Source organism: Eucyclogobius newberryi, unplaced genomic scaffold, assembly GCF_026437365.1.
Source record: "Eucyclogobius newberryi isolate DKJ021-1_F unplaced genomic scaffold, fEucNew1.0.hap1 SCAF_360, whole genome shotgun sequence".
Lineage (NCBI taxonomy): Eukaryota > Metazoa > Chordata > Actinopteri > Gobiiformes > Gobiidae > Eucyclogobius > Eucyclogobius newberryi.
The window spans coordinates 665-13,290 of record NW_027316013.1 but is presented as its reverse complement, the minus strand read 5'-3'; the positions used below and the strand labels follow the sequence as shown (position 1 = coordinate 13,290).

At 40.8% G+C, this 12,626-nt stretch overlaps 1 protein-coding gene across 1 annotated transcript in view; it reads left to right on the top strand.

Annotated features, from left to right (window-relative positions):
* LOC140376511 (regulator of G-protein signaling 9-binding protein-like) overlaps positions 1-12,297 on the top strand; it is a gene marked incomplete at its 3' end in the record, with an annotated part of 51,597 nt that extends 39,300 nt beyond the window's left edge. The window contains exon 3 of the mRNA XM_072462003.1: positions 12,155-12,297. Coding sequence (XP_072318104.1) covers positions 12,155-12,297 — 143 coding nt within the window. The remainder of the gene's footprint in view (positions 1-12,154) is intronic.
* Positions 12,298-12,626: the final 329 nt, after the last annotated feature.

Here is a 12,626-nt window from a genome sequence, read left to right as displayed (position 1 = left end):
TGAACATTCACAATGACCTCTGAACATTCACAATGACCCTCTGAACATTCACAATGACCTCTGAACTTTCACAATAACCTCTGAACATTCACAATGACCTCTGAACATTCACAATGACCCTCTGAACATTCACAATGACCTCTGAACATTCACAATGACCTCTGAACATTCACAATGACCCTCTGAACATTCACAATGACCTCTGAAAATTCACAATGACCTCTGAACATTCACAATGACCTCTGAACATTCACAATGACCTCTGAACATTCACAATGACCTCTGAACATTCATAATGACCCTCTGTACATTCACAATGACCCTCTGAACATTCACAATGACCTCTGAACATTCACAATGACCTCTGAACATTCACAATGACCTCTGAACATTCACAATGACCCTCTGAACATTCACAATGACCTCTGAACATTCACAATGACCTCTGAACTTTCACAATGACCTCTGAACATTCACAATGACCTCTGAACATTCACAATGACCCTCTGAACATTCACAATGACCTCTGAACATTCACAATGACCTCTGAACATTCACAATGACCTCTGAACATTCACAATGACCTCTGAACATACACAATGACCTCTGAACATTCACAATGACCCTCTGAACATTCACAATGACCTCTGAACATTCACAATGACCTCTGAACATTCACAATGACCTCTGAACATTCACAATGACCTCTGAACATACACAATGACCTCTGAACATTCATAATGACCCTCTGTACATTCACAATGACCTCTGAACATTCACAATGACCTCTGAACATTCACAATGACCTCTGAACATTCACAATGACCTCTGAACATTCACAATGACCTCTGAACATTCACAATGACCCTCTGAACATTCACAATGACCCTCTGAACATTCACAATGACCTCTGAACATTCACAATGACCTCTGAACATTCACAATGACCCTCTGAACATTCACAATGACCCTCTGAACATTCACAATGACCTCTGAACATTCACAATGACCTCTGAACTTTCACAATGACCTCTGAACATTCACAATGACCTCTGAACATTCACAATGACCCTCACAATGACCTCTGAACATTCACAATGACCTCTGAACATTCACAATGACCTCTGAACATTCACAATGACCCTTTGAACATTCACAATGACCTCTGAACATTCACAATGACCTCTGAACATTGACCTCTGAACATTCACAATGACCTCTGAACATTCACAATGACCTCTGAACATTCACAATGACCTCTGAACATTCACAATGACCTGGGAACATTCACAATGACCTCTGAACATTCACAATGACCCTCTGTACATTCACAATGACCCTCTGAACATTCACAATGACCTCTGAACATTCACAATGACCTCTGAACATTCACAATGACCTCTGAACATTCACAATGACCTCTGAACATTCACAATGACCCTCTGAACATTCACAATGACCTCTGAACTTTCACAATAACCTCTGAACATTCACAATGACCTCTGAACATTCACAATGACCTCTGAACATTCACAATGACCTCTGAACATTCACAATAACCTCTGAACATTCACAATGACCTCTGAACATTCACAATGACCCTCTGAACATTCACAATGACCTCTGAACTTTCACAATAACCTCTGAACATTCACAATGACCTCTGAACATTCACAATGACCCTCTGAACATTCACAATGACCTCTGAACTTTCACAATAACCTCTGAACATTCACAATGACCTCTGAACATTCACAATGACCTCTGAACATTCATAATGACCCTCTGTACATTCACAATGACCCTCTGAACATTCACAATGACCTCTGAACATTCACAATGACCTCTGAACATTCACAATGACCTCTGAACATTCACAATGACCCTCTGAACATTCACAATGACCTCTGAACATTCACAATGACCTCTGAACTTTCACAATGACCTCTGAACATTCACAATGACCTCTGAACATTCACAATGACCCTCTGAACATTCACAATGACCTCTGAACATTCACAATGACCTCTGAACATTCACAATGACCTCTGAACATTCACAATGACCTCTGAACATACACAATGACCTCTGAACATTCATAATGACCCTCTGTACATTCACAATGACCTCTGAACATTCACAATGACCTCTGAACATTCACAATGACCTCTGAACATTCACAATGACCTCTGAACATTCACAATGACCCTCTGAACATTCACAATGACCCTCTGAACATTCACAATGACCTCTGAACATTCACAATGACCTCTGAACATTCACAATGACCCTCTGAACATTCACAATGACCTCTGAACATTCACAATGACCTCTGAACTTTCACAATGACCTCTGAACATTCACAATGACCTCTGAACATTCACAATGACCCTCACAATGACCTCTGAACATTCACAATGACCTCTGAACATTCACATTGACCTCTGAACATTCACAATGACCCTCACAATGACCTCTGAACATTCACAATGACCTCTGAACATTCACAATGACCTCTGAACATTCACAATGACCTCTGAACATTCACAATGACCTGGGAACATTCACAATGACCTCTGAACATTCACAATGACCCTCTGTACATTCACAATGACCCTCTGAACATTCACAATGACCTCTGAACATTCACAATGACCTCTGAACATTCACAATGACCTCTGAACATTCACAATGACCCTCTGAACATTCACAATGACCTCTGAACATTCACAATGACATCTGAACATTCACAATGACCTCTGAACATTCACAATGACCCTCTGAACATTCACAATGACCTCTGAACATTCACAATGACCCTCTGAACTTTCACAATGACCTCTGAACATTCACAATGACCTCTGAACATTCACAATGACCCTCTGAACATTCACAATGACCTCTGAACATTCACAATCACCTCTGAACATTCACAATGACCTCTGAACATTCACAATGACCCTCTGAACATTCACAATGACCTCTGAACATTCACAATGACCTCTGAACATTCACAATGACCCTCTGAACTTTCACAATGACCTCTGAACATTCACAATGACCTCTGAACATTCACAATGACCTCTGAACATTCACAATGACCTCTGAATATTAATAATGACCTCTGAACTTTCACAATGACCTCTGAACATTCACAATGACCTCTGAACATTCACAATGACCTCTGAACATTCACAATGACCTCTGAACATTCACAATGACCTCTGAACATTCACAATGACCTCTGAACATACACAATGACCTCTGAACATTCATAATGACCCTCTGTACATTCACAATGACCTCTGAACATTCACAATGACCTCTGAACATTCACAATGACCTCTGAACATTCACAATGACCTCTGAACATTCACAATGACCTCTGAACATTCACAATGACCCTCTGAACATTCACAATGACCCTCTGAACATTCACAATGACCTCTGAACATTCACAATGACCTCTGAACATTCACAATGACCCTCTGAACATTCACAATGACCTCTGAACATTCACAATGACCTCTGAACTTTCACAATGACCTCTGAACATTCACAATGACCTCTGAACATTCACAATGACCCTCACAATGACCTCTGAACATTCACAATGACCTCTGAACATTCACATTGACCTCTGAACATTCACAATGACCCTCACAATGACCTCTGAACATGCACAATGACCTCTGAACATTCACAATGACCTCTGAACATTCACAATGACCTGGGAACATTCACAATGACCTCTGAACATTCACAATAACCCTCTGTACATTCACAATGACCCTCTGAACATTCACAATGACCTCTGAACATTCACAATGACCTCTGAACATTCACAATGACCTCTGAACATTCACAATGACCCTCTGAACATTCACAATGACCTCTGAACATTCACAATGACCTCTGAACATTCACAATGACCTCTGAACATTCACAATGACCCTCTGAACATTCACAATGACCTCTGAACATTCACAATGACCCTCTGAACTTTCACAATGACCTCTGAACTTTCACAATGACCTCTGAACATTCACAATGACCACTGAACATTCACAATGACCTCTGAACATTCACAATGACCTCTGAACATTCACAATGACCCTCTGAACATTCACAATGACCTCTGAACATTCACAATGACCTCTGAACATTCACAATGACCTCTGAACATTCACAATGACCTCTGAACATTCACACTGACCTCTGAAAATTCACAATGACCTCTGAACATTCACAATGACCTCTGAACATTCACAATGACCTCTGAACATTCACAATGACCTCTGAACATTCACAATGACCCTCTGAACATTCACAATGACCTCTGACCAATGACCTCTGAACATTCACAATGACCTCTGAACATTCACAATGACCTCTGAACATTCACAATGACCCTCTGAACATTCACAATGACCCTCTGACCTCTGAACATTCACAATGACCTCTGAACATTCACAATGACCCTCTGAACATTCACAATGACCTCTGAACATTCACAATGACCTCTGAACATTCACAATGACCTCTGAACATTCACAATGACCTGGGAACATTCACAATGAGCTCTGAACATTCACAATGACCCTCTGTACATTCACAATGACCCTCTGAACATTCACAATGACCTCTGAACATTCACAATGACCTCTGAACATTCACAATGACCCTCTGAACATTCACAATGACCCTCTGAACATTCACAATGACCTCTGAACATTCACAATGACCTCTGAAAATTCACAATGACCCTCTGAACATTCACAATGACCTCTGAACATTCACAATGACCTCTGAACATTCACAATGACCCTCTGAACATTCACAATGACCTCTGAACATTCACAATGACCTCTGAACATTCACAATGACCCTCTGAACATTCACAATGACCCTCTGAACTTTCACAATGACCTCTGAACATTCACAATGACCTCTGAACATTCACAATGACCTCTGAACATTCACAATGACCTCTGAATATTCATAATGACCCTCTGTACATACACAATGACCCTCTGAACATTCACAATGACCTCTGAACATTCACAATGACCTCTGAACATTCACAATGACCCTCTGAACATTCACAATGACTTCTGAACATTCACAATGACCTCTGAACTTTCACAATGACCTCTGAACATTCACAATGACCACTGAACATTCACAATGACCTCTGAACATTCAAAATGACCTCTGAACATTCACAATGACCCTCTGAACATTCACAATGACCTCTGAACATTCACACTGACCTCTGAACATTCACAATGACCTCTGAACATTCACAATGACCTCTGAACATTCACAATGACCCTTTGAACATTCACAATGACCTCTGAACATTCACAATGACCTCTAAACATTCACAATGACCTCTGAACATTCACAATGACCTCTGAACATTCACAATGACCCTCTGAACATTCACAATGACCTCTGAACAATGACCTCTGAACATTCACAATGACCTCTGAACATTCACAATGACCTCTGAACATTCACAATGACCTCTGAACATTCACAATGACCTCTGAACATTCACAATGACCCTCTGAACATTCACAATGACCTCTGAACATTCACAATGACCTCTGAACAATCACAATGACCTGTGAACATTCACAATGACCTCTGAACATTCACAATGACCTCTGAACATTCACAATGACCCTCTGAACATTCACAATGACCTCTGAACATTCACAATGACCTCTGAACATTCACAATGACCTCTGAACATTCACAATGACCCTCTAAACATTCACAATGACCTCTGAACATTCACAATGACCTCTGAACATTCACAATGACCCTCTGAACATTCACAATGACCCTCTGAACTTTCACAACGACCTCTGAACATTCACAATGACCTCTGAACATTCACAATGACCTCTGAACATTCACAATGACCTCTGAATATTCATAATGACCCTCTGTACATACACAATGACTTCTGAACATTCACAATGACCTCTGAACTTTCACAATGACCTCTGAACATTCACAATGACCCTCTGAACATTCACAATGACCTCTGAACATTCAAAATGACCTCTGAACATTCACAATGACCCTCTGAACATTCACAATGACCTCTGAACATTCACACTGACCTCTGAACATTCACAATGACCTCTGAACATTCACAATGACCTCTGAACATTCACAATGACCTCTGAACATTCACAATGACCCTTTGAACATTCACAATGACCTCTGAACATTCACAATGACCTCTAAACATTCACAATGACCTCTGAACATTCACAATGACCTCTGAACATTCACAATGACCCTCTGAACATTCACAATGACCTCTGAACAATGACCTCTGAACATTCACAATGACCTCTGAACATTCACAATGACCTCTGAACATTCACAATGACCTCTGAACATTCACAATGACCCTCTGAACATTCACAATGACCCTCTGAACATTCACAATGACCTCTGAACATTCACAATGACCTCTGAACATTTACAATGACCTCTGAACAATCACAATGACCTGGGAACATTCACAATGACCTCTGAACATTCACAATGACCCTCTGAACATTCACAATGACCCTCTGAACATTCACAATGACCTCTGAACATTCACAATGACCTCTGAACATTCACAATGACCCTCTGAACATTCACAATGACCCTCTGAACATTCACAATGACCTCTGAACATTCACAATGACCCTCTGAACTTTCACAACGACCTCTGAACATTCACAATGACCTCTGAACATTCACAATGACCTCTGAACATTCACAATGACCTCTGAATATTCATAATGACCCTCTGTACATTCACAATGACCCTCTGAACATTCACAATGACCTCTGAACATTCACAATGACCTCTGAACATTCACAATGACTTCTGAACATTCACAATGACCTCTGAACTTTCACAATGACCTCTGAACATTCACAATGACCACTGAACATTCACAATGACCTCTGAACATTCAAAATGACCTCTGAACATTCACAATGACCCTCTGAACATTCACAATGACCTCTGAACTTTCACAATAACCTCTGAACATTCACAATGACCTCTGAACATTCACAATGACCTCTGAACATTCACAATGACCTCTGAACATTCACAATGACCTCTGAACATTCACAATGACCCTCTGTACATTCACAATGACCCTCTGAACATTCACAATGACCTCTGAACATTCACAATGACCTCTGAACATTCACAATGACCCTCTGAACATTCACAATGACCTCTGAACATTCACAATGACCTCTGAACATTCACAATGACCCTCTGAACATTCACAATGACCTCTGAACATTCACAATGACCTCTGAACATACACAATGACCTCTGAACATTCATAATGACCCTCTGTACATTCACAATGACCTCTGAACATTCACAATGACCTCTGAACATTCACAATGACCTCTGAACATTCACAATGACCCTCTGAACATTCACAATGACCTCTGAACATTCACAATGACCTCTGAACATTCACAATGACCTCTGAACATTCACAATGACCCTCTGAACATTCACAATGACCCTCTGAACATTCACAATGACCTCTGAACATTCACAATGACCTCTGAACTTTCACAATGACCTCTGAACATTCACAATGACCTCTGAACATTCACAATGACCTCTGAACATTCACAATGACCCTTTGAACATTCACAATGACCTCTGAACATTCACAATGACCTCTGAACATTCATAATGACCTCTGAACATTCACAATGACCTCTGAACATTCACAATGACCTCTGAACATTCACAATGACCTCTGAACATTCACAATGACCTCTGAACATTCATAATGACCCTCTGTACATTCACAATGACCCTCTGAACATTCACAATGACCTCTGAACATTCACAATGACCTCTGAACATTCACAATGACCTCTGAACATTCACAATGACCCTCTGAACATTCACAATGACCTCTGAACATTCACAATGACCTCTGAACTTTCACAATGACCTCTGAACATTCACAATGACCCTCTGAACATTCACAATGACCTCTGAACATTCACAATGACCTCTGAACATTCACAATGACCCTCTGAACATTCACAATGACCTCTGAACATTCACAATGACCTCTGAACATTCACAATGACCTCTGAACATACACAATGACCTCTGAACATTCATAATGACCCTCTTTACATTCACAATGACCTCTGAACATTCACAATGACCTCTGAACATTCACAATGACCTCTGAACATTCACAATGACCTCTGAACATTCACAATGACCTCTGAACATTCACAATGACCCTCTGAACATTCACAATGACCTCTGAACATTCACAATGACCTCTGAACATTCACAATGACCTCTGAACATTCACAATGACCTCTGAACATTCACAATGACCCTCTGAACATTCACAATGACCCTCTGAACATTCACAATGACCCCTGAACATTCACAATGACCTCTGAACTTTCACAATGACCTCTGAACATTCACAATGACCTCTGAACATTCACAATGACCTCTGAACATTCACAATGACCTCTGAACATTCCTAATGACCCTTTGAACATTCACAATGACCTCTGAACATTCACAATGACCTCTGAACATTCACAATGACCTCTGAACATTCACAATGACCCTCTGTACATTCACAATGACCCTCTGAACATTCACAATGACCTCTGAACAATGACCTCTGAACATTCACAATGACCTCTGAACATTCACAATGACCCTCTCAACATTCACAATGACCTCTGAACATTCACAATGACCTCTGAACATTCACAATGACCCTCTGAACATTCACAATGACCTCTGAACATTCACAATGACCTCTGAACTTTCACAATGACCTCTGAACATTCACAATGACCCTCTGAACATTCACAATGACCTCTGAACATTCACAATGACCTCTGAACATTCACAATGACCTCTGAACATTCACAATGACCCTCTGAACATTCACAATGACCTGTGAACATTCACAATGACCTCTGAACATTCACAATGACCCTCTGAACATTCACAATGACCTGTGAACATTCACAATGACCTCTGAACATTCACAATGACCCTCTGAACATTCACAATGACCTCTGAACATTCACAATGACCCTCTGAACATTCACAATGACCTCTGAACATTCACATTGACCTCTGAACATGCACAATGACCTCTGAACATTCACAATGACCTCTGAACATTCACAATGACCTCTGAACATTCACAATGACCTCTGAACATTCACAATGACCTCTGAACATTCACAATGACCCTCTGAACATTCACAATGACCCTCTGAACATTCACAATGACCCCTGAACATTCACAATGACCTCTGAACTTTCACAATGACCTCTGAACATTCACAATGACCTCTGAACATTCACAATGACCTCTGAACATTCACAATGACCTCTGAACATTCCTAATGACCCTTTGAACATTCACAATGACCTCTGAACATTCACAATGACCTCTGAACATTCACAATGACCTCTGAACATTCACAATGACCCTCTGTACATTCACAATGACCCTCTGAACATTCACAATGACCTCTGAACAATGACCTCTGAACATTCACAATGACCTCTGAACATTCACAATGACCCTCTCAACATTCACAATGACCTCTGAACATTCACAATGACCTCTGAACATTCACAATGACCCTCTGAACATTCACAATGACCTCTGAACATTCACAATGACCTCTGAACTTTCACAATGACCTCTGAACATTCACAATGACCCTCTGAACATTCACAATGACCTCTGAACATTCACAATGACCTCTGAACATTCACAATGACCTCTGAACATTCACAATGACCCTCTGAACATTCACAATGACCTGTGAACATTCACAATGACCTCTGAACATTCACAATGACCCTCTGAACATTCACAATGACCTCTGAACATTCACAATGACCTCTGAACATGCACAATGACCTCTGAACATTCACAATGACCTCTGAACATTCACAATGACCTCTGAACATTCACAATGACCTCTGAACATTCACAATGACCTCTGAACTTTCACAATGACCTCTGAACATTCACAATGACCTCTGAACTTTCACAATGACCTCTGAACATTCACAATGACCTCTGAACATTCACAATGACCCTCTGTACATTCACAATGACCCTCTGAACATTCACAATGACCTCTGAACTTTCACAATGACCTCTGAACATACACAATGACCTCTGAACTTTCACAATGACCTCTGAACTTTCACAATGACCTCTGAACATACACAATGACCTCTGAACATTCACAATGACCTCTGAACTTTCACAATGACCTCTGAACATACACAATGACCTCTGAACATTCACAATGACCTCTGAACATACACAATGACCTCTGAACTTTCACAATGACCTCTGAACATTCACAATGACCTCTGAACATTCACAATGACCTCTGAACATTCACAATGACCTCTGAACATTCACAATGACCTCTGAACTTTCACAATGACCTCTGAACATTCACAATGACCTCTGAACTTTCACAATGACCTCTGAACATTCACAATGACCTCTGAACATTCACAATGACCCTCTGTACATTCACAATGACCCTCTGAACATTCACAATGACCTCTGAACTTTCACAATGACCTCTGAACATACACAATGACCTCTGAACTTTCACAATGACCTCTGAACTTTCACAATGACCTCTGAACATACACAATGACCTCTGAACATTCACAATGACCTCTGAACTTTCACAATGACCTCTGAACATTCACAATGACCTCTGAACTTTCACAATGACCCTGTTGGAATTGCTCATATTTCACTCACTAATGTGTTTTTATGTCTGATTGGAAATAATTAATTCCATGTAACAAATGGACTCTATAGCGCCCCCTACACATTGTGTGAAAAACTCAACATTGTCTGATTTGTTTGAAACTCATGGGTTATATTTTCCTCGAGACGCCATGAAAAAAAGTGTATTACAGATATTGTGTATTTTCACAATTGGCCAGCAGGGGAACAATGAATGCCTTCACTTCCTCCTCCTCTTTTATTTTGATGCGACATTTCCTCTCGCGTCGCATTCTCAGCATTAGCGTTAGCATTAGCATTAGCATTAGCATTAGCATTAGCGTCTCTACAGGGAGGAGGGGGTGCAGCCGGGTCACCGAGGCTCTCTCTCTTTCTCCCTGCTCAGGTCTGCGTTCAGCACCATCTTACAATTTGTCAGGACCAACAACTAAATGAGTCGCAAACTATCAATCATCAACTGTGAATTACTGAGCGTCGTTGGTATGATGCAAAACGCAGCAGAAAACATGGACGCGCGGGAAGGGGGTCTATTGTTGTTGGGTTTTTTATGTCACAAATCTGAAGATTTGATGATGCTGCGCGTGCTCTGAACAGCTGCAGTACCACATGCAGTCTGAAGGAGGCGTAATACAAGAACTATTGTGTAAATGAACTCTAAACCAAAGCATCAAAGTATGTGTTGTTCACAGCCGTTTGTGTTTGTTTGTTTGTTTGTTTGTTTGTTTGTTTGGTTGGTTGTTTCCTCCTGTTGTTTCTTTGACTCTTTCTTGTGTGTGTTTGTTTGTCTGTTTGTTTGTTTGTTTGTTTGTTTGTTTGTGTGTTTGCTTGTTTGTTTGTTTCCTCCTGTTGTTTCTTTGACTCTTGCTTGTTTGTGTGTTTGTTTGTTTGTTTGTTTATGTGTGTGTTTGTTTATGTGTGTGTTTGTTTTGGTGTTTGTTTATGTGTTTGTTTGTTTGTTTGTCTGTTTGTTTGTTTATGTGTGTGTTTGTGTGTGTGTTTATGTGTGTGTTTGTTTGTGTGTTTGTTTATGTGTGTGTTTGTTTGTGTGTTTGTTTATGTGTGTGTTTGTTTATGTGTGTGTTTGTGTGTGTGTTTATGTGTGTGTTTGTTTGTGTGTTTGTTTGTGTGTGTGTTTATGTGTGTGTTTGTTTGTGTGTTTGTTTATGTGTGTGTTTGTTTATGTGTGTGTTTGTGTGTGTGTTTATGTGTGTGTTTGTTTGTGTGTTTGTTTATGTGTGTGTTTGTTTATGTGTGTGTTTGTGTGTGTGTTTGTTTGTTTGTTTGTTTGTTTGTTTGTGTCTCAGGCTGCATGGACGGCGTGGTGGGGCTGGCGGCTCGTGTTGCTGCAGTTCAAGCTCCGTGGATCAGTTTGGACGAAGATCCGACTCCAAACCTCCAAAATCACATCCGAACGTTAGACCATCAGCTCCAGCACCTGCAGCTGCGAGTAAGAGCGGCTTTAGAGCGGCTTTAGAGCGGCTTTAGAGCGGCTTTAGAGCGGCATTAGAGCGGCTTTAGAGCGGCTTTAGAGCGGCTTTAGAGCGGCTTTAGAGCGGCATTAGAGCGGCTTTAGAGCGGCTTTAGAGCGGCTTTAGAGCGGCTTTAGAGCGGCATTAGAGCGGCTTTAGAGCGGCTTTAGAGCGGCTTTAGACCGGCTTTAGAGCGGCTTTAGACCGGCTTTAGAGCGGCTTTAGAGCGGCTTTAGAGCGGCTTTAGAGCGGCTTTAGACCGGCTTTAGAGCGGCATTAGAGCGGCTTTAGAGCGGCTTTAGACCGG